At 43.5% G+C, this 24,833-nt stretch overlaps 1 protein-coding gene across 2 annotated transcripts in view; it reads left to right on the plus strand.

Moving 5' to 3' along the window:
• armc9 (armadillo repeat containing 9) overlaps positions 1-24,833 on the plus strand; it is a 91,140-nt gene that overhangs the window by 30,665 nt on the left and 35,642 nt on the right. For both annotated transcript variants that reach the window (XM_029695447.1, XM_029695448.1), the window contains 9 exons: positions 2,220-2,310; positions 5,434-5,557; positions 8,888-9,027; positions 11,695-11,771; positions 15,517-15,591; positions 15,916-16,006; positions 16,476-16,534; positions 18,106-18,204; positions 18,367-18,485. In XM_029695447.1, the coding sequence (XP_029551307.1) occupies positions 2,220-2,310; positions 5,434-5,557; positions 8,888-9,027; positions 11,695-11,771; positions 15,517-15,591; positions 15,916-16,006; positions 16,476-16,534; positions 18,106-18,204; positions 18,367-18,485 (875 nt within the window). The remainder of the gene's footprint in view (positions 1-2,219; positions 2,311-5,433; positions 5,558-8,887; positions 9,028-11,694; positions 11,772-15,516; positions 15,592-15,915; positions 16,007-16,475; positions 16,535-18,105; positions 18,205-18,366; positions 18,486-24,833) is intronic.

The following is a 24,833-nucleotide window of genomic DNA, read 5'->3' on the forward strand; positions in this document are numbered from 1 at the left end:
CTTCAAAGTAGCTACCTTTTGCATTGATGACAGCTTTGCACACTCTTGGCATTCTCTCAACCAGCTTCACCTGGAATGCTTTTCCAACAGTCTTGAAGGAGTCCCCACATATACTGAACATTTGTTGGCTGCTTTTCCTTTACTCTGAGGTCCAACTCATCCCAAACCATCTCATTTGGGTTGAGGTTGGGTGATTGTGGATGTCAGGTCATCTGATGCAGCACTCTCCTTCTTGGTCAAATAGCCCTTACACAGTCTATAGCTATACACAGTCTGGAGGTGTTTTCGGTCATTGTCCTGTTGAAAAACAAATGTTTGTCCCACTAAGCGCAAACCAGATGGGATGGCGGATCGATGCAGAATGCTGTGGTAGCCATGCTGGTTAAGTGTGCCTTGAATTCTAAATAAATCACTGACAGTGTCACCAGCAAAGCACCCCCAGACCATCACACCTCCTCCTCCATGCTTCATGGTGGGAACCACACATGCAGAGATCATCTGTTTACCTACTCTGCGCCTCACAAAGACACAGCGGTTGGAACCAAAAATCTTACATTTGGACTCATCAGACCAAAGGACAGATTTCCACCAGTCCATTGCTTGTTTTTCTTGACCCAAGCAAGTCTCTTCTTCTTATTGGTGTCCTTTAGTAGTGGTTTCTTTGCAGCAATTCGACCATGAAGGCCTGATTCACGTAGTCTCTTCTGAACAGTTGATGTTGAGATGTGTCTGTTACTTGAACTCTGTGAATCATTTATTTGGGTTGCAATCTGAGGTGCAGTTAACTGTAATGAATTTAGGTAACTCCGGGTCTTCCTTTCTTGTGGCGTTCCTCATGAGAGCCAGTTTCATCATAGCGCTTGATGGTTTTTGCGACTGCACTTGAAGAAACTTTCAAAGTTCTTCTTAAAGTAATGATAGACTGTCGTTTCTCTTTGCTTATTTGAGCTGTTCTTGCCATAATATGGACTTGTTTTTTTACCAAATAGGGCTGGCTATCTTCTGTATACCACCCATACCTTTTCTCAACACAACCGATTGGTTCAAATTCATTAAGAAGGAAAGAAATTCCAGAAATAAACTTTTAACAAGGCACACCTGTTAATTGAAATGCATTCCAGGTGACTTCCTCATGAAGCTGGTTGAGAGAATGCCAAGAATGTGCAAAGCTGTCATCAAGGCAAAGGGTGGCTACTTTGAAGAATCGCAAATATATTTTGATTTGTTTAACACATTTTTCATTACTAAATTATTCCATATGTGTTATTTCATAGTTTTGATGTCTTCATTATTATTCTACATGTATGTAGAAAATAGTACAAATAAATAAAAACCCTTGAATGAGTAGGTGTGTCCAAACTTTTGACTGGTACTGTATGTTTATATGTACAATATTAGGAGGCAATATACAATCTGTCACTTCATTGGCCTGAGCTATTGTTTGTTTGAATTCAAGATCAGATTGATCTGAGTTTGTTAGGGCCAGAGTAGCCTCTCGTTTATTCGTACCATTATTGTCTTAGAATTATTATTATTATTATATATTTTTTAGATTGAACACAAAGATTGCAATTTTTCCAATCGCTATAATGTTTTCTGTTAACAATGCCTGCTGTACCACGGTTGACCTTGAACTTCCATTGCTTCAATGAGAAGGAGGTGGTGGTTCTCCCCTGGCCTGCTCCAATGTCATGTGATGAGGGTAGTTTTGTGCGGTGGCTGGCTTAAGACTTTGGCTCGTAGTCCACATATGAATGGAAAAGTTTTTGAGAGATAATTTGACTTTGACAGTTTTAAATTGTCTTCATTGATTACAATGAGCATGGCCAAATGTTGGCCTACCAAGCACTTTCATTGTTCATATAGATCAAATGAATTAGTTTTCCATTGTGACTAATGAATATTTAATTTTGTACGTAAAAATATATACAACTGAAATCCTGGATAGTCACCAGACCAAAAAGCTATGCTTTAACACCGCATACAACTGAATTTGCGGGTTTTACGCACCAGCCAAGCTTCTGGGAGAGCGCGATGGTGCTCTTTTGCCAACCAGATACAACCCCACAGTGTTTTTTGAATTGCCTATGGGAAATTAATCAACAATAGATGTTAGACAGTAACTTGCATTTGAAACAGCTCATTGTCCATTGTCCGTTATACCGAATCTCCCAGTGGCTTTCCCATAAAGAACATCTGCTTTGGAATATGTTTTGCAGAAATCTGTGCTCCTGTTGATGAGGTCGAAGAACGAGATGGTCAGACAGTACATGGCTCGTCTCATCAATGCCTTCGCTTCCCTCGCAGAGGGTAAGTCAAATGTTATTTAATGTGTTGTAGTATACAGTGCCTTCAGAAAGTATTCACTCCACTTAACTTTTTCAAAATTGTGTTGTTACAGCCTGAATTTAAAATGGATTCAATTCAGATTTTGTGTCACTGATCTAAGACAATGCCCCATAATGTCAAAGTGGAATTTTGTTTGTAGAATTTTTTGGAAAATAACTAGAAATGAAAAGCTGAAATGTCTTGTGTCAATAAGTATTCAACCTCTTTGTTATGGCAAGGTTTTTCAACATCTTGTAGAGAAGGGCACCAATTAGATGGACGGTGTTAAGTGCAAGATGGGAGGGGTTGAATGGAGCTGAAGGGTGGGACTAATAACAAGATAACCATTGTAAAACATATGGGTGTCTGTAAAATGTATATAAGTTCAGAAATGTTGTGAAATAGCACAGTTACAAATAGAAATAAAATTGGATGGACATCAGAAATAGAAGGCAAGGACTAAAAACAAACAAAATATAACTATTGTAAAATAGATTGTGTCTGTGAAATGTGTATAAGATCTATAAACTGAAGGTAGAAGCCAAAGTGTTATTGTTTATTAGTTTATTCCAATTGGGGGAGGGGTGGTAGGGTTTGCAGGGAATAATAAAGGTATATTCTAAAAAAAAAGTGTCTATGTGTATGTATAAATGTATATATGTATTATATATATTATATATGTGTATGTATGTATGTATTATATATATGTTATTTATATATATATTTGTATAATATACAGTGGGGGGGGAAAGTATTTGATCCCCTGCTGTTTTTGTACGTTTGCCCACTGATAAAGAAATTATCAGTCTATAATTTTAATGGTAGGTTTATTTGAACAGTGAGAGACAGAATAACAACAAAAATATCCAGAAAAACGCATGTCAAAAATGTTATAAATTGATTAGCATTTTAATGAGGGAAATAAGTATTTGACCCCCTCTCAATCAGAAAGATTTCTGGCTCCCAGGTGTCTTTTATACAGGTAACGAGCTGAGATTAGGAGCACACTCTTAAAGGGAGTGCTCTTAATCTTAGTTTGTTAACTGTAAAAAAGACACATGTCCACAGAAGCAATCAATCAGATTCCAAACTCTCCACCATGGCCAACACCAAAGAACTCTCCAAGGATGTCAGGGACAAGATTGTAGACCTACACAAGGCTGTAATGGGCTACAAGACCATCGCCATGCAGCTTGGTGAGAAGGTGACAATATTTGGTGCGATTATTCGCAAATGGAAGAAACACAAAAGAACTGTCAATATCCCTCGGCCTGGGGCTCCATGCAAGATCTCACCTCGTGGGGTTGCAATGATCATGAGAACGGTGAGGAATCAGCCCAGAACTACACGGGAGGATCTTGTCAATGATCTCAAGGCAGCTGGGACCATTGTCACCAAGAAAACAATTGGTAACACACTACGCCATGAAGGACTGAAATCCTGCAGCGGTCGCAAGGTCCCCCTGCTCAAGAATACATATACATGCCCGTCTGAAGTTTGCCAATGAACATCTGAATGATTCAGAGGACAACTGGTGAAAGTGTTGTGGTCAGATGAGACCAAAATGGAGCTCTTTGGCATCAACTCAACTCGCCGTGTTTGGAGGAGGAGGAATGCTGCCTATGACCCCAAGAACACCATGTCCACCGTCAAACATGGAGGTGGAAACATTATGCTTTGGGGGTGTTTTTCTGCTAAGGGGACAGGACAACTTCACTGCATCATTTGACGGGGCCATGTACTGTCAAATCTTGGGTGAGAACCTCCTTCCCTCAGCCAGGGCATTGAAAATGGGTCGTGGATGGGTATTCCAGCATGACAATGACCCAAAACACACGGCCAAGGCAACAAAGGAGTAGCTCAAAAGAAGCACATTAAGGTCCTGGAGTGGCCTAGCCAGTCTCCAGACCTTAATCCCATAGAAAATCTGTGGAGGGAGCTGAAGGTTCGAGTTGCCAAACATCAGCCTCGAAACCTTAATGACTTGGAGAAGATCTGCAAAGAGGAGTGGGACAAAATCCCTCCTGAGATGTGTGCAAAACTGGTGGCCAACTCCAAGAAATGTTTGACCTCTATGATTGCCAACAAGGGTTTTGCCACCAAGTACTAAGTCATGTTTTGCAGAGGGGTCAAATACTTATTTCCCTCATTAAAATGGAAATAATTTTATAAAATTTTTGACATGCGGTTTTCTGCATTTTTTTGTTGTTATTCTGTCTCTCACTGTTCAAATAAACCTACCATTAAAAGTATAGACTGATAATTTCTTTGTAAGTGGGCAAACATACAAAATCAGCAGGGGATCAAATACTTTTTTCCCCCACTGTATGTACAATTGTTGGGAAAAACAAAGTAGATGTCCTAACCGACTTGCCAAAACTATAGTTTGTTAACAAGAAATTTGTGGAGTGGTTGAAAAACGAGTTTTGATTACTCGTACTTAAGTGTGTGTAAACTTCCGACTTCAACTGTGTGTGTGTGTGTGTGTGTGTGTGTGTGTGTGTGTGTGTGTGTGTGTGTGTGTGTGTGTGTGTGTGTGTGTGTGTGTGTGTGTGTGTGTGTGTGTGTGTGTGTGTGTGTGTGTGTGTGTGTGTGTATTTATATGTATTTATTTGGGTGGGTGTGTATGTATATATATATATATATATATATATATATATATATATATATATATATATATATACCCAAAGATTATATGGGGAATTGGAAATGATGCAGACAATTACATTGATGGAAGCAACAATCTATCCACAATATCAAAGCTGATCCACCCCCTGGAATTGTTTATTTCTTTTTATAAAAAAATAAGGGCACCGATTGGTATATGTGTACACCCAGTCACTGCAAACATCAAATCAAATGGTATTTGTCACATACGCCGAATACAACAGGTGGAGACATACAGGCGTCCTTCCTAACTCAGTTGCCAGAGAGGAAGGAAACTGCTCAGGGATTTCACCATGCTGCAAATGGTGATTTTGAAGCATGGATTCCAGGCTATAATTCTCGGTCGATGGTGGTGACCCCTGGTTGTCTTGTGTGTGTGTGTGTGTGTGTGTGTGTGTGTGTGTGTGTGTGTGTGTGTGTGTGTATGTTGTGTTCCAGGTCGTGTGTACCTGTCCCAGGTCCCGTCTTTGTTGAGGCTGCTCATTGACTCTCTAAGGACAGAGGAGAAGGACTCTGTGAGCAGAGAGAATGTCCTGGGAGCCCTGCAGAAACTCAGCCTCAGGTACACTCACTTCCTGAAACACTCTCCCACTCACTTCCTGAAACACACTCTCACTCACTTCCTGAAACACACTCCCACTCACTTCCTCACAGACTCCCACTCACTTCCTCAAACACACTCCCACTCACTCACTTCCTGAAACAATCTCCCACTCACTTCCTTAAAAACACTCCCACTCATTCCTGAAACACACTCAAATCAAATCAAAGTTTATTTGTCACGTGCGCCGAATACAACATTTCACCTTACAGTGAAATGCTTACTTACCAGGGTCTAACCAATAGTGCAAAAAAGGTATTAGGTGAACAATAGGTAAGTAATGAAATAAAACAACAGTAAAAAGACAGGCTATATACAGTAGCGAGGCTATAAAAGTAGCGAGGCTACATTCAGACACCGGTTAGTCAGGCTGATTGAGGTAGTATGTACATGTAGATATGGTTAAAGTGACTATGCATATATGATGAACAGAGAGTAGCAGAAGCGTAAAAGAGGGGCTGGCGGGTGGGACACAATGCAGATAGCTCGGTTAGCCAATGTGCCGGAGCACTGGTTGGTCGGGCCAATTGAGGTAGTATCTACATGAATGTATAGTTAAAGTGACTATGCATATAAACAGAGAGTAGCAGCAGCGTAAAAAGAGGGTTTGGGGGACACGCAATGCAAATAGTCCAAGTAGCCAATTGATTACCTGTTTAGGAGTCTTATGGCTTGGAGGTAAAAACTGTTGAGAAGCCTTTTTGTCCTAGACTCCCACTCACTCACTTCCTCAAACACACTCTCATTCACTCACTTCCTCAAACACACTCTCACTCACTCACTTCCTCAAACACACTCTCACTCACTCACTTCCTCAAACACACTCTCACTCACTCACTTCCTCAAACACACTCTCACTCACTCACTTCCTCAAACACACTCTCACTCACTCACTTCCTCAAACACTCTCCCATTCACTCACTTCCTCAAACACTCTCCCATTCACTCACTTCCTCAAACACACTCTCACTCACTCACTTCCTCAAACACACTCTCACTCACTCACTTCCTCAAACACTCTCCCATTCACTCGCTTCCTCAAACACATTCCCACTCACTTCCTTACACGTGTGCATGCACACACACACACACACACACACACACACACACACACACACACACACACACACACACACACACACACACACACCATTTGGACCGCTAACCTGTATGTTATTGTGCTGTATTGTTTAGCATCCTGGTGTGGTGTTGAATTATGCTAACCTATATTATGATATGACAATCTTATACCAGTCATACTACCTACCACTCTGTATCCACAGTCCCACTACCACTCTGTATCCACAGTCACACTACCTCTCTGTATCCACAGTCCCACTACCTCTCTGTATCCACAGTCCCACTACCACTCTGTATCCACAGTCACACTACCACTCTGCATCCACAGTCACACTACCTCTCTGTATCCACAGTCACACTACCTCTCTGTATCCACAGTCACACTACCTCTCTGCATCCACAGTCACACTACCACTCTGCATCCACAGTCACACTACTGCTCTGTATCCACAGTCACACTACCTCTCTGTATCCACAGTCCCACTACCACTCTGTATCCATAGTCACACTACCTCTCTGTATCCACAGTCACACTACCTCTCTGTATCCACAGTCACACTACCTCTCTGTATCCACAGTCACACTACCACTCTGTATCCACAGTCACACTACCTCTCTGTATCCACAGTCACACTACCTCTCTGTATCCACAGTCACACTACCTCTCTGTATCCACAGTCACACTACCTCTCTGCATCCACAGTCACACTACCACTCTGCATCCACAGTCACACTACTGCTCTGTATCCACAGTCACACTACCTCTCTGTATCCACAGTCCCACTACCACTCTGTATCCACAGTCACACTACCGCTCTGTATCCACAGTCACACTACCTCTCTGTATCCACAGTCCCACTACCAGTCTGTATCCACAGTCACACTACCTCTCTGTATCCACAGTCACACTACCTCTCTGTATCCACAGTCCCACTACTGCTCTGTATCCACAGTCACACTACCTCTCTGTATCCACAGTCACACTACCAATCTGTATCCACAGTCTCACTACCACTCTGTATCCACAGTCACACTACCTCTCTGTATCCACAGTCCCACTACCTCTCTGTATCCACAGTCCCACTACTTCTCTGTATCCACAGTCCCACTACCTCTCTGTATCCACAGTCCCACTACCTCTCTGTATCCACAGTCCCACTACCTCTCTGTATCCACAGTCCCACTACCACTCTGTATCCACAGTCCCACTACCACTCTGTATCCACAGTCCCACTACCTCTCTGTATCCACAGTCCCACTACCTCTCTGTATCCACAGTCCCACTACCTCTCTGTATCCACAGTCCCACTACTGCTCTGTATCCACAGTCCCACTACCTCTCTGTATCCACAGTCACACTACCTCTCTGTATCCACAGTCCCACTACCTCTCTGTATCCACAGTCCCACTACCACTCTGTATCCACAGTCCCACTACCTCTCTGTATCCACAGTCCCACTACCTCTCTGTATCCACAGTCCCACTACCTCTCTGTATCCACAGTCCCACTACCTCTCTGGTTAACTATACACAATCAGCCCTAGTAGACAAGAGAATGTGATATGCCAGTGTCTCCACTTTTTTTGTATGTATTTTTTTTTTCTTCAGAAAACTATTGGTTTGAAACACAAGCATATAAAGGCAAATTTTTGCAACAGTTAGTGGTTTCTCGGTCTAACCCTGTGTGCTGTGTTTCTTTCTGTTTGCTCGTTGTGCGACTTCTAGTGGTTTCCCGGTCTAACCCTGCGAGCTGTGTTTCTTTCTGTTTGCTCGTTGTGCAACTTCTAGTGGTTTCCCGGTCTAACCCTGCGAGCTGTGTTTCTTTCTGTTTGCTCGTTGTGCAACACCTAGTGGTGTCCGGGCCTAACCCCGTTGTCTTTGTTCCTCTCTGTTTGCTTGTTTCTGTGCGTCTGCATATGTGCGTGTGAACACGTGAGTTTTGTGTACATATGCATGTGTGTACGTGCAAGCGTGGTGTGTTTTTATATGCATTCGCGTGAGGGTGTATGCATTTGTCTTGTTTGTGTTTCGGTGTGTATGCGTTAACGTGTGTGTGTGTGTGTGTGTGTGTGTGTGTGTGTGTGTGTGTGTGTGTGTGTGTGTGTGTGTGTGTGTGTGTGTGTGTGTGTGTGTGTGTGTGTGTGTGTGTGTGTGTGTGTGTGTGTTGTGTGTGTGTGTGTGTGCGTGCGTGCGTGCGTGCGTGTGCTCTAGGAGGAGCCAGCAGTCAGCCATGATAGAGGACGGTCTCATTGACTGGCTGGTAGATGAACTGCAGGACTCTGACTGTCTGTCTGACTACACTCTGGAGTACGCTGTGGCCCTGCTCATGAACCTATGTCTACGCACCAGAGGTAGCCACTCATCACCTGGTACCACTCATACCTGGTACACCCATCACCTGGTACCACTCATACCTGGTACCATCCATACCTGGTACACTCATCACCTGGTACCATCCATACCTGGTACACTCATCACCTGGTACCATCCATACCTGGTACACCCATCACCTGGTACACTCATACCTGGTACACCCATCACCTGGTACCACCCATCACCTGGTACACCCATCACCTGGTACCACCCATACCTAGTACACCCATCACCTGGTACCACCCATCACCTGGTACACCCATCACCTGGTACCACTCATACCTGGTACACTCATCACCTGGTACCACCCATACCTGGTACACTCATCACCTGGTACCACCCATACCTGGTACACTCATTACCCGGTACACCCATCAACTGGTACACCCATCACCTGGTACACCCATCACCTGGTACACCCATCACCTGGTACCATCCATACCTGGTACACTCATCACCTGGTACCACCCATACCTGGTACACTCATCACCTGGTACCATCCATACCTGGTACACCCATCACCTGGTACACTCATCACCTGGTACACTCATCACCTGGTACCACTCATACCTGGTACACTCATCACCTGGTACACTCATACCTGGTACACTCATCACCTGGTACCACCCATACCTGGTACACTTTCTACCTAGTACGACATCCACCTGATGGCATAGCCCATTAGCCTGGTCCCAGATCTATTTGTGCCATCTTGCCAACTCTTAACATATCAATGACAATAGGAGTTGTCTGTACAACAAAAACAGATTTGGGATCAGGCTACATTTCCCTCAGATTATTTACCATCCGCGGTGCAAAAGCACCCAAAACAATAAACAGGCCCTCAGTTCAAATCAATAGAAGCAAAAGTATTTTGGACGTGGGTTCCCACACCACCTATACAGGGAACACTAACACAGTCCACATCAGTTGTGTGAAGTGAACTGGAAATTCAGCATCTTTATAGGAATTTTATCAACTTCCACTGTCCTCCAAGAGTTGCTGAAATTCCTCTTCACTTCAGTTTGCTTCTTAAAGACATTCTCCGGAACTTTGGTGACGACTAAGTATTTTTTGAAAGCTCCCGCTTTGTGCTGGATGTGTCAATATGTAGTCCAAACATGTATAGTCTATTAGCAGAATTACTGTTTTACCTCAACTAAGCCACGAAATCCCTAGTTTGAAAGAGACATTTTTTTCTGGAAGCTGTGACATTTTCCTTACATTATCCCCCATGTGGGCCAGCCAATGAGTTCCTAGCTATTCGAAGACTAGCCAATGAGCTTCTGCCTCTCACCATTTCGGTGACATCTAGCAAGCTGCACGTCATAGTGGTACGCAATTTTCGGGGACCACTTTTGGCTCAGTACTACTGGGTAAAATGTATACAAATGTACTGGAGCATCTCTTTCCTTTATGCACCTTGGCTAAAGAGTTAGGTAGGGGCAGTGATCCCTTCCCTCTATCTCCCACAGAATTATAATGAGTTAGCTAGTTAGATCTTAAATTACCTATTACAATATACATCATATTATCTGCCATTCAGCAAATGCTTTTATCCAAAGCCATTTACAGTTATACGTCCATTCATTTTTCCGTATGGGACCCATACTATGGTTGGCCCCAGCAGAAATCAAACCCACTACACCTTGGCGTTGCAAGAGCCCATGCTCTACCAATTGAGTCACACAGGACCAATTACTCACGACTCATCAAAGGAGTGTCTTTGCATACCAACCTGCATCCCACTGCTGGCTTGCTTTTGAAGCTAAGCAGGTTTGGTCCTGGATGGGAGACCAGATGCTGTTGGAAGTGTTGGATGGCCAGTAGGAGGCACCCTTTCCTCAGGTCTAAAAAACTTATCCCAATGCCCCCAGGGCAGTAATTGGGGACATTGCCCTGTGTAGGGTGCCGTCTTTCGGATGGGATGTTAAACGGGTTTCCTGACTCTCTGTGGTCACTAAAGATCCCATGATACTTATTTTAAGAGTCGGGGTGTTAACCCTGGTGTCCTGGCTAAATTCCCAATCTGGCCCTCATACCATCACTGCCACCTAATCATCTACAGTTTACAATTGGCTCATTCATCCCCCCTCCTCTCCCCTGTAACTATTCCCCAGGTTGTTGTTGTAAATGAGGATGTGTTCTCAGTCAACTTACCAGGTAAAATAAGGGTTACATAAAATCAATTGTCCCTAGGCCTTGTATAGACTTCTGGGTCTAATGTTAAATGCCCATTGAAGGGATTGATTCAAATCAAATTGAGTTAGATGGAGAGAGCAGAATGAAAGCTTCTTGTTCTTACAGACCCGTATCCAACCCTAACCCGTATCTCAGTCATGATTACTTGTCTTCTTGTTCTGTCAGACCCGTATCCAACCCTAACCCGTATCTCAGTCATGATTACTTGTCTTCTTGTTCTGTCAGACCCGTATCCAACCCTAACCCGTATCTCAGTCATGATGACTTGTCTTCTTGTTCTGTCAGACCCGTATCCAACCCTAACCCGTATCTCAGTCATGATGACTTGTCTTCTTGTTCTGTCAGACCTGTATCCAACCCTAACCCGTATCTCTGTCATGATGACTTGTCTTCTTGTTCTGTCAGACCTGTATCCAACCCTAACCCATATCTTTTTGTTCCAGGAAAGAGGAAGTGTGCTGAGAACCCTAAACACGTGCTGAAGGTTCTAACTGACCTTCTGGGACACGAGAACCACGAGGTAACACACACAAACACACACACACACTTTCATAGACACACACACATGCACTTACACACACAACTCTCACACACCCACACACACAGACAGACAGCCGCAGTTGTGAATGTACACAAACTACTCACATATAAAACACACACACAGAGAGAGGTTAATCTATAAATCTGTTAATCTGCACCAGTCCCAGCTCATCACTAGTCTGCTTGCTGGCGCGATGGTGGCGTACTGTATGGTAGGGTTGAGCTGTATCCAGATGTTCATATCGTCATACAGTCCTTCTCTCATCCCGGGATTTACTGTATTACTGGCTTAGTACACAAGGGGGTGCCAAAAACACCTTAATTCAGTAATTTGCTTAGATAACTAGCAAGTTAAATTTAGGGACCACGTAAATGCAGAATTTATCATTTTTCACATCTGTTACCAGTATGTTAACTAAATTAGCACAAGTAATAATGAATTTCCATGGAGGCTGCTAGCGAAATATGGTAACAAATTGCAGACAGGCAGTCCAGCTCATAAAGTTATACGTATATAGGTAGGAGCTACCGAATGTCATTCATGGTGAGTTTGGACATTTACAAGAGAATGTGAACGAGAGACATTGTGCAAATGAACAAAGTTTTGACGCACGCTTGTTTAAAGCAAGATCAGTACTGTCTCTGAAGCAGCATGGTTACACACTGTGTCTGTTTGGAATCTGGAGTTGCTAGGGAAACGGGCCTGCTTGCTCTGCTTGGAGAAGAGGGGGAGGAGCAGACGGCTGAGAACAGAGCTGCAAAAAAACACAAGGAAATCAAAAGATACTAGTGGCAGCTGTACAGATAACTCATCCAAAGGGCTTTGACTTCTCAAACACGGCAGAAAACTTACACAATATGATGCCCTTTCACCTTAATTCAGTAATTTACTTAGATAACTAGCAAGTTAAACTTAGGGGTTGCGTTAATGCAGAATTATTCATTTTGCACGCACAGAAGAAAATATATAAAAAGCTTTAAATCTTTTAATGCGTTTGTAAACACAGATGTAAAATTATTTTATTGTAATTTCTTCTCGACATCAGACTAATATTGTGCTTCAGTTTCACTTTTTCACTCGGATGAGAATTCACAAAAGGGAATTCTATCAGTAGACAGCGCTCTGACTGATGTGTAGCTACTTTTCTCTGGTAAAATGCAAGATTAACTTTAAGCCAAACATTAGGAAATGTACCTGGCTACATTATTTCTATGATAAACATTAGAAATATGATGGCCATGCATCCTTTTCGCAAAAAAATACCTTGCTTTTTCATTGTAAGCTCATTTACTTGTGTGACTGCCAGCCAAATATGTTAAGCGGAGCGACACAGGGGAACCCAAGAGCAGACTCAGATGAGGAAACAGGGATGAATTAATCAAAATATGTATTGTTAACACAGAGAGATATGGAGTGCAGATCCGGGGAAGCTCGGATGAGTTGCAGAAAAATCAGATGTGGAGACTGAGGTTGGAGTTAGCTGAGTAGAACAGGGTAAACCGGTCCTGATGGGAATCCAAGGTAGTGGTGGTGAGTAAAATCCACAGAAAGGTAGTTGGGTGGTGAGATGTGGAACAGGAGACAGAGCGGTAACTGCAATGAGAGGATAAACAATGTCAGGCAGGGAAACAGGAAGAACAGTGTAACAGGATCTTGAATAATCATAAATGGGTAGAATCATGAACTGACTGAGCAGAGATTACGATCTGGCAGAGTGGACGTGGCAGGACTGAGTATTTGTAGAGGTCTTGATTATGGAACGAGTTGCAGCTGGTAGGGATTTGCTCTGACTCCAGCACACCTGTCTCCAACCACACAATCACACAGAGAGGGAAAGTGTACAGGGACTGCAGGTCAAGAAGACACCGGATGAACACCAGAGGGCGTAGCAGGAGCAGATGTGATAAAATAGCATTGGACTTCTGTTGTCATCTGATGAAAATGAAGCTGTTTCCTGTCTGAATGTGTTGCACTAATGGATTTTCTGTGAAGGAAAACTATAGTTGCACGTCCCTGATCACCCTGATCACTTCAATATAAAACACGACCCCTTACAATACACAGCTTTCTCCCATTGTGCTATTTACAAACAAACACATGACTGGCTCAAATGTTCTGGGGAACTACGGTAAGCTTCATAACGTAAAATAATGTGACAGATGAAATTAAAAGGTGATCTGCTTTATCTTCTAACACATTGCACAAGTTGACTGCAGGTATTTACTTTAAAAAAAATAGTTACAAATATAAAAATGTATTGGGAAAAACTTCAAATAAATTGAATGGTATTGAAAAACCATCCCGTGGCTATTTCCAAATACCTTGGTATACGGTATAGCGCCCAAGCCTACTCTATTGCTGCCGTCTTGTGAGCTCTGCTCCAACTTTGCTATTTTGTGATTCTTTTGGCGTTTATGTATCCGCTGTGATTATTATGATCGATAAGATCTTCTGAACATCAGATCGACAGTTACTAACCTCAATTCCGGCTTAAACTTCGACTCATCTGCCCTGGGCTCTTTGTGTAATTCTGACCCAATTCTCGGGCTATCCAAGAGGCAACGCCACCGATAAAGAGGCAGGAGAGGGGAAGTCCTGGCGAGATTAAGGCGAAGGGAGAACCGGCCATCTCTTCCCTCCATTCTATTTGCCAATGTACAGTCTCTTGGTAATAACATGAATGACCTCCGATCGCAGATTTGTTATCAAAGAGATTCTCGTAACTGCAATATTCATGGCTATCCAACTTGATGGATTCTTCATTCACCGAGCAGACAGGACATTGGATTGAGGGAAATCGAGAGGGGGAGGGGTATGCCTCTCATCATCAACAGCAAATGGTGTGCTGACTCATGCGCAGTGGAAGTCTCGACCTATTGTTCACCCGTCTTGGAATACCTGATGGTCAAATGCCGACCTGTTATCGTGACTGCTGTATATGTTCCACCTCAGGACAATAAAAACAACAAGCTGGTACTTAATGTACGAGGCTATAAACAAGCCGGAAACCGTGCACCCAGAGGCTGCTTTCCTGGTTGCCTGTGATTTTAATTACACGTCATTAAGATGTGATGCCCAACTTCCATCAACACTTCTCCTTCACCACTAGGGGGCGATAGTCCTAGAGCAAGCATACAAGGCCCTCCCTCGTCCCCCCCTTGAGAAAATCAGATCATGACTCTATTGTCCTGTTTACAAGCAGAAGCGCAATCAGGAAGTACCCGTGCTGTGCTCAGTTGAGAAATGGTCCTCCATATCGGAGGCTATGCTGCAAGACTGCTTTGCTAGCATCGATAGCATTGATGAGCTAACCACCTCCGTCACCGACTTAATAAGAAAATGCATCGCTGACGTTGTCCCCACAGTCAAGGTTCACTGCTTTCCCAATCAAAAGCCCTGGATTAACATAGAGGTTGGTGCTAAGCTAAAAGGACAGGGCCACCACACACATGGCTATCGCAGCCAACCCTGAGGCTACGGCTGACGACAGGAACAAGTACAACAAGTTCCACTACGACCTTCACAGAGCCATCAAACAAGCAAAAGTTGTAAAGATGGGGAAAGGTCTGTCTGTAATAAAGAGATGCTCTGCTTTTTTGCAATCACACTTCACAAAGCAAGTCCTGCAGCCGTACATGAACGTGTACTTACAGGCTTGTGTGTGTTTTTACAGATTCGTCCGTATGTGAACGTGTACTTTACAGGCTTGTGTGTGTTTTTACAGATTCGGCCGTACGTGAACGGAACCCTGTATAGCATCCTGTGTATTCATGCAGTGCGAGAGGAAGCCAAGGAGATGGTTAGTGTGTGTGTGTGTGTGTGTGTGTGTGTGTGTGTGTGTGTGTGTGTGTGTGTGTGTGTGTGTGTGTGTGTGTGTGTGTGTGTGTGTGTGTGTGTGTGTGTGTCAAGGGCTTAACAGATGAACATTGTTGGTGATTGGTTTCCGTGTGTGTGGCTCAGTTGCTAAAGCATAGCGCTTGCAACGCAAGGGTTGTGGGTTCGATTCCCATGTGTCCAGTACGAAAAAGTATAAAACATGCGTGCACTCACTACTGTAAGTCACTCTGGATGAAAGCATCTGCTAAATGACAAAAATGGTCTGTCTGTTTGTCTGTCTGTCTAGAGTATGGAGGAGATCCTTCGCTGCTACAGTAGAGAGGAGAACCCGGAGCTCAACAGGCAGATTGAGTTCATTATCAAACAGCTCAACTCAGGTCAGTCGCACACACAACAGAGGTATAAACACATAGAAGTAGTCCATTTCATCATGTATGCACACAGACCTGCATTGGCACATATTGACACGCACCAGCACAATATACTGTGCATTTGGGAAAAAATTTTGACCCCTTCATATTTTCCACATTTTTGTTGCGTTACAGCCTTATTCTAAAACTGAGATATTTTTTTATTTTCTTCCCCTCATCAATTTACACACAATACCCCATAATGACAAAGCAAAAACTGTTTTTTAGAAGTTTTTGCAAATGTGTAAAAAATATTGTTGTGGAAATTCAGTACTGAGAGAGACACTCCCTCGTGCCTTATTGCTTAAGTATACACAATCCCACCTATATACACTGTTCTGTTGGAGGCCACTGTATGTACAAGCTGTGGTTTCTTCATGTTCTATTTGACCTCTCACCTTTGTGAGCTGACCTGACGTGTCTCTTTTCTAACCAGGGGAGGTGACTGAAGAGGGACCAGAGTCTGATGACGAAGAGGAGGATGATGATGATGAAGTAAGCTCGTCATCTCACCCTTGTTGCCATGTTGATCATGATCTGGACACACACGCAAATATCCAAAGACGCATCGCCTCTGTCCCCTAGACACTCCTCCACAGATGGGACATACATACTTCTAGCTACCGACCCTGCCGGCTGCCACACACACACACACACACACACACACACACACACACACACACTCCTACTAACCCTGACACACTCACACACTCGCCATTTGTCAAACCATCCCAGAGTCCTTTGAACCACACAGACGCACACACACGCACACACACACACACACACACACACACACACACACACACACACACACACACACACACACACACACACACACACACACACACACACACACACACACACACATTACTACCTCAAGAACACCTCCCAAAAAAATGAGATATGAAAAGAGAGGGAGGGGATCAATGATAACACATACTATATTTGACGTCTTTCCCAGCTCGACACAGATATTGGGTGTCTCCCACCTGTGTGCTGTCTGATGGGGCTGCCAGGTTGGATTCTCTGGGAAAGTGGGTTATCAGATAAGGGCCACAGAAGTGCCTTGGGACCCGGGGTCACCCAGGTGTATGCTGGGTTTGAGAATGTGTGTGTGTGTGTTGGTGGGTATGTGCCCCCATTCGCTGACCCTCTACGAGCAAATATGTGAAACGCTGTACTTCCATTGACAAGTGAGATCAGTACAAAGTGAAACCACCCTATTGTGCTGAATGTGATGCCATTCTAGAAAATGTCCCTAATAACCTGGAATAATAGTGTTACCATTTTGCTTATAATATAATGGTGTCATTGTTGGTGTTATCGGCATGATCACATACCTTCCCCCGTAAACGGAAAAACAGCGCCACTGTTCGCCCCCCCCCCCCCAGCATCTGGGTACCGCAGCACACATTCTCCTGTTCTATCGCATGTGCATTGATGTCCAATGGGAGAAAAAAATCAGTGTTCGTTGTTGGAATCTCCCAAACGGACGTGGCCGTTTCACCGAGAACAGACTTCAGTTTTAAAGTCTTTACAAACAGCAATACTGCTTCGCTCTCCATGGTCTCACGGCTGTCTCGCAGACTTCACTTCTCTATCCATGGTCTCACGGCTGTCTCACAGACTTCACTTCTCTATCCATGGTCTCACAGCTATCCCAGACTTCACTTCTCTATCCATGGTCTCACAGCTATCCCACAGACTTCACTTCTCTATCCATGGTCTCACGGCTGTCTCACAGACTTCACTTCTCTATCCATGGTCTCACAGCTATCTCACAGACTTCACTTCTCTCCCAGTACAATCTTATGTCATGCTATTCTCAGGTGGGTCGTGTTCATTAGGGCATGCAACAGAAAACGTTTTGCAACGGAAAATGACTGTTTCTTATTGGACTCGTCCATGTAGTCCGCCCCTGTCTCAGTCTGTTTTCTTCCGTTTGGTGCCAAATGAACACAACCCTGGTGTGGATCTATCAGGGTTGGGATCAATTCCTGTTCTCTTCAGTAAAATGAGGGAAATGGTGTGGTTCTATGATGACCGTGTCCTGTGTTTGTTAACAGGAAGACGCGATAGAGACGGACCTGGACAAAGAGGAAGTGCTTCAGCTGCAGCCCAGAGAGTTGTCCGGAGAGACACTACTGACCACAGAGTACCTGGGGGTGAGAGACACACACACACACACACACACACACACACACACACACAATGCTATACTGAACAGATCTGGGACCAGTTATTATGGCACCTTGTCCTGTGGGAACACGATGCGTGTTTGGCACATTGCCGTTGGCGTGTGATTTTAATTGTGTGTGTGTGTCCAGATCATGACCAACATGGCGACGAGGGTGAAGAGGAGATCGGCAGCTCCTCTTGGACGAAGTGTCGACGAACCCCTGCAGCGACCCGTGACCCCCAGCTCCCACCGAAACACACACATCATGCAAGTAGTACACACACACAGACACACACACACACATATACTGTATAAGCACATCATGAAGCAATGCATTCTGGACTAGAGGCTCTTAGTATCGGATGCTGCCAACCCCGTGGTCAATACAGTATTTGCCAGTACCCAGTGAATAGGGAGGGCTAATGTTACAGCATGATGTATTGGTGTCCCTCAGAACATCAGAGTGGTGTCAGACAATACCACAGTGGATAACTAATGTATTGGTGTCCTTCAGAACATCAGAGTGGTGTCAGACAATACCACAGTGGATAACTAATGTATTGGTGTCCTTCAGAACATCAGAGTGGTGTCAGACAATACCACAGTGGATAACTAATGTATTGGTGTCCCTCGGAACATCAGAGTGGTGTCAGACAATACCACAGTGGATAACTAATGTATTGGTGTCCTTCAGAACATCAGAGTGGTGTCAGACAATACCACAGTGGATAACTAATGTATTGGTGTCCCTCAGAACGTCAGAGTGGTGTCAGACAATACCACAGTGGATAACTAATGTATTGGTGTCCCTCGGAACGTCAGAGTGGTGTCAGACAATACCACAGTGGATAACTAATGTATTGGTGTCCCTCAGAACGTCAGACTGGTGTCAGACAATACCACAGTGGATAACTAATGTATTGGTGTCCCTCGGAACGTCAGAGTGATGTCAGACAATACCACAGTGGATAACTAATGTATTGGTGTCCCTCAGAACGTCAGAGTGGTGTCGGACAATACCACAGTGGATAACTAATGTATTGGTGTCCCTCAGAACGTCAGACTGGTGTCAGACAATACCCGGAGGTGATAACTCATATTTGGGGATTTTGTTAAGTATTCCATGAGGCCATCCTAAGAACAAATGAATGACCCAATAGCAGTGACAGACAGTCGACAAAAATAGCAACAAAGTGCCAGTACACTGCTCCAGCCAAGTGAATTCTCTGCTTCAGGAACAGTGAATTAGCCTAGTGTTTAGAAGGGGACTGATATTTATCTGTCAGTGAAAGTACAAAGAAAGCACCAACTAAGAAAGTACTTTGAAGGGGCCATGAAAATACAAAGAGGACCCAACGAAATACTAAGCAACAACCAGAGGACATGCTAAAAGTCATTCAAAGTGTTTATGACACATTCATAAATCACCTACAGTGCTGTAAAAAACTATTGGCCCCCTTTTCTGATCCTATTCTACTTTTGCATATTTTTGATACTGAATAATTATCAGATATTAAACCAAAATATAATATTAGATAAAGCAATTACATACTTATTTCACAAGTTATACAGCACCCAGTGCCCCTGTGTGAAAAAGTAATTGCCCCTTTTATGCTCAATAACTGGTTGTGCCACATTAAGCTGCAATGACTCCAGCCAAACTGTAACGGCCCAGCCGACATTACGCTTCCCCTTTTTAATCCCCCGTTAAATAGCCACCAATCAGCTGCACAAATGAGGGTTGTGACAGTGGTGCTAATTAGGGAGTGTTCGACCCTCAGTTCCAAAGCTCCTTTAAGTCGTTTGTTTTGTTGTATTTAAAAGTGTGTATTGTAGCCATATCGCAAGATTAACCAGGATCGGATCCAATCATATATTCAATTGGACTAACCATCTCAGTTGTGTGATTTATACCGTGTAGGTTTATGTGTTCAGTTGTAGGTGAAGACCGCTGAGATTTCTGTTAACATTTATTGTGTGTGGAATGGGAGTTTATTACAATCTGATAGTATTTATTTTTATTTAACCTTTTATTTAACTAGGCAAGTCAGTTAATAACAAATTCTTATTTACAATGACGCCCTTGTATGAGCAATACCGTTTTTAAGCATCACTTTATGAATGAACAAACATTGTGTAACTGAGTTCACTTGAACTCATTTAACAAACTGGACTCTTTTTAGGCCCGAGGTACGTGACTTCAAGTCAAAAAGTGCTCGGTCTGAAACACAGTAGGTGTAACCAGTGACTCTCTTATTGGCATGGACCTGTGTTGGAAGTTCTGCACTAGCCCTCCCTCTGACACCCAACCTTCCTCCTTCTTCTGGTTTATCTCCAGAGGTTGTAGTCTTACAACTTCAAGGTGACATACTTGATATTCGTCGGAGTCAACAACATCTCCAAACTCTAATCCACCGTAAGTTCAGACGTCTGAGTGAAGAGCAACAACAGAGCACAATGGAATTCGGAGACTCACTGAGCACTCTCACCCACAAGCTAACAGAGCTCAGTGAGCATAGAAGGGAAGTTACTGCTGCCATGGACAGGCAGTTTGAATACCAAGAACTCAATTCTCCACTACCCTCTAGTGGCGCCTGAAACATCACCACACTGAGGTCCTCAAGGACGCAAATTCAGTATTTTCTCCTCTGGTTAACACTGTAGACCACTTGCAGACAGAGCTCTCCACTAGGCCCCTTTGTTTGTACAGAGCTTCTCTGGTGTCCACTTCTGGTTCAGACCACTGAGGGCCAGGCTGGCACCTCAGAACAGTCAAGACAAAGCCATGCTGTAGCCACCCCTTACAGGTACCCAAGCCAGACCATCAACCACAGCCAGAGTCTCCAGCCAAGACTCCTTCGGTGTTCTGTTGGAGATGTAGCAAAGAGGGACATTCTCTGACTGCATGTCCAAATCAGTATCAAGTAAACCCCTCCGGATTCCACAAACCGTACAAGTCACAACACGACTATACTACTCTGGCTGCTCTGACTAGAGCTGAAACCCCAAGAGTCACTGCCTGCACCCACCCATAGACATCCTCTTCCTTTCAGCCCGTACCGCACCAGCTGGTGTTACCCCCGTCTATAGGCCCTTGGACAGGAAGAGCCATCCTGGACACCGGGTCATCCTACACATTGCTCAATGAGAAGCTATGTAGGTTCATCCTACACATTGCTCAATGAGAAGCTATGTAGGTTCATCCTACACATTGCTCAATGAGAAGCTATGTAGGTTCATCCTACACATTGCTCAATGAAAAGCTATGTAGGTTCATCCTACACATTGCTTAATGAGAAGCTATGTAGGGTCATCCTACACATTGCTCAATGAAAAGCTATGGAAGGAGGTGAAAAGTCCACAATACAACATGAAGCCGTGGACTAAAGGTCCATTATATCTGGCTGAAGTTGCGGATAAACGACCACTTAGATAGAGTGAGGTAGAGTTCCGCCTGTGTAACCACTCCTATATGATTCCTTCTGTTATTCTGCCAAGACCCTTGCTTTTTCTTTCATGTTGGTAATTGATTTCATGTACTTCTGTGGTGTCCAGATTGACATTGCAGAGAGAGAGAAGCATTTCTTCCAAGTCAAAACTACGAAGTTGCATGATTGGGCTCCAAGTGTGGCACTCTTCTCTGCCGTTGCTCCGGTACAGTTAACCCCTGGTAATCCGGTTGATTATCTCTTTTTACAGGCTGCCAGAAGAGCTCAGCTGGAACAGCCAGAGGAGTTACGACTTGCAACAATTGCAAAAATATCTCAGATGTATATACCTCGAAGCTGGGATGCATTGGGATCCTGAAGCACAAAATATTCCTTACACAAGAAATTCCTATCAAGCAGAAGCCATATTGTCTGTCCCCAGCAAAGCTCATTATCCAAAAGGCACTCATTAATGATATGTTGACACGAGATATAATTGAACGTTCCTCCTTTCCTTGGGCTCCTCCTGTTGTCCTCATCCCTAAAAAGACTGGTGGTCTTAGATTTTGTGTGGATTATAAGAAGACAAACAATGTCTCCCAGTCTGATGCCTATCCTCTTCCCACCATCCAAGAGATCCTGGAGTTATTGTCTGGCAATGTTGTGTTCACCAACCTCCTTTCTCTGCCAGAGATCTGTTAAGGATTGGATTGACTGACTGCTCGGCTGACTACACTTTTTCTTCCAACTGGTATTTATTTTGTTTTAGTGTGATTTTATACCGTGTTGGTTTAAGTGTTCAGTTGTAGGTGAAGACTTCTGAGATTTCTGATCATCTTTATTGTGTGTGGAACTGGAGTTTATTGCAATCTGTTTGTATGAATGAGACCGGTTTTATGAATCACTTTATGAATGGACAAACATTGCGTGACTGAGGTGACTTGAGTTCACTTGAAATCATTTACCGGGCTGTGACTTTTCTTGAGGATGTGACTTTTCTTGAGGTATGTGACTTTTCTTGAGGAACCAAGTGACATTTTTTTTTAAGGGTTTATGAAAAAAGTGTATTTGTATACTGACTTTTACATGAGTCCTTTGCATTGGTGTAGACTTGACGGATCAGACGGGACTCATTCCCTCACAAACAAAAAAAGGAAAAATCTATATTTTCTCTGGTAGCCACAACCTACCTGGCACCCCTAACAAACAGTAACCTTAAGTCAAAACCGTTACAAAACGCTTCCTGTTGTTGTTGATCAGTCTCTCACGTCGCTGTGGAGGAATTTTGGCCCACTCTTCCCATGCAGAAGTGCTTTAACTCAGCGATGAGACGGGTCCCATTATGTCTGGCAAAAACCAAACACTGCATTCCACAGTAAGAACCTCATACCAACGGTCAAGCATGGTGGTGGTAGTGTGATGGTTTGGGGATGCTTTGCTGCCTCAGGACCTGGACGACTTGCCTTAATAGAAGGAACCATGAATTCTGCTCTGTATCAGATAATTCTACAGGAGAATGTCAAGCCATCTGTCTGTGAGCTGAAACTGAAGCGCAGATGGGTCATGTAGAAAGACAATGATCCAAAACACACAATCAAGTCTACATGAAAATGGTTAAAAAGCAACAAATTACAAGTTTTGGAATGGCCTAGTCAAAGTCCAAACAATCCCAATTGAGATGTTGTGGCAGGACTTGAAACGTACAGTTCATGCTTGAAAATCCACAAATGTCGCTGAGTTAAAGCAGTTCTGCTTACAAAAGCAGGCCAAAATTATTCCACAGCGACATGAGAGACTGATCAACAACTACAGGAAGCATTTGACTGGAGTCATTGCAGCTAAAAGGTGGCACAACCAGTTATTGAGCATTAGGGGGCAATTACTTTTGAACAGGGGAATTGGGTGTTGCATAACTTTGTTAATTAAATAAATAAAAGTATAATTTGTTGGTGTTATTTGTAAGCTCAGGTTCCCTTTATCTAATATTAGGTTTTGGTTGAAGATCTGATAACATGCAGTATAAAAAAATATGTGAAAATCAGAAAGTGGACACGGCACTGTAACCAAAGTAACATATACTGACAAAGTAACCTGACACTGCTTGATAAATACCTCAAAATCAACAGGGCCAACAAAGTAACCTGACATTGCTTGATAAATACCTCAATATCAACAGGGGGGACAAAGCAAAAACATGACACAAGGCATTGGCAGAATAAGGCCCCCGAGGACCAACGATGCATCATAGTGTAGGTAGACAGACACCTTGCAATACAACGTATCAACTTATGTAAACACTAAAAATTGCTATTAGCAAAGGTGCTTAGAGTGATTTGAGGGAGAGATAACGTCAGACTAGCAGCAAAAGTATTGCTAATGGATAATTGGTAGTGTACCAATGTATGTTTAGAGAGTCCAGCTTGAAATTGGAAGGTTGAGAGTTCGACCCCCTATGAGTCATACTTAAAGACTACATACGGTTCCTGATGCCTTCTCTGCTTTACACTCAGCATTAAGAGTTAAGGCCCTGTGGTAGACTAGCGTCCTGTCCATCAAGCTGCCTCACGCCACAGAAAGGCTCCTGCTCTTATAAGGCATTCCCGCTACTTACTACTAGTGTATGCACCTGTTGGCTGTTTTCTACTGTCAGTATACTATGTATGGGTTACTGTATGGGTTACTGTATGGGTTACTGAATGGGTTACTGAATGGGTTACTGAATGGGTTACTGAATGTTTACGTATGGGTTACTGTGTGTGTTACTGAATGGGTTACTGAATGGGTTACTGAATGGGTTGCTGAATGGGTGACTGAATGGGTTACTGAATGGGTTACTGAATGGGTTACTGAATGGGTTACTGAATGGGTTACTGAATGTTTACTTATGGGTTACTGTGTGTGTTACTGAATGGGTTACTGTATGTGTTACTGTATGTATTACTGAATGTTTACTTATGTGTTACTGAATGGGTTACTGTATGTGTTACTGTGTGTGTTACTGTGTGTGTTGCTGAATGGGTTACTGAATGGGTTACTGAATGTTTACTTATGGGTTACTGTGCGTGTACTGTGTGTGTTACTGAATGGGATACTGAATGGGTTACTGAATGTTTACTTATGTGTTCCTGAATGGGTTACTGAATGTTTACTTATATGTTACTGTATGGGTTACTGAATGTTTACTTAT

This window comes from Salmo trutta, chromosome 17 (assembly GCF_901001165.1).
Source record: "Salmo trutta chromosome 17, fSalTru1.1, whole genome shotgun sequence".
In the NCBI taxonomy this organism is placed as follows: Eukaryota; Metazoa; Chordata; class Actinopteri; order Salmoniformes; family Salmonidae; genus Salmo; species Salmo trutta.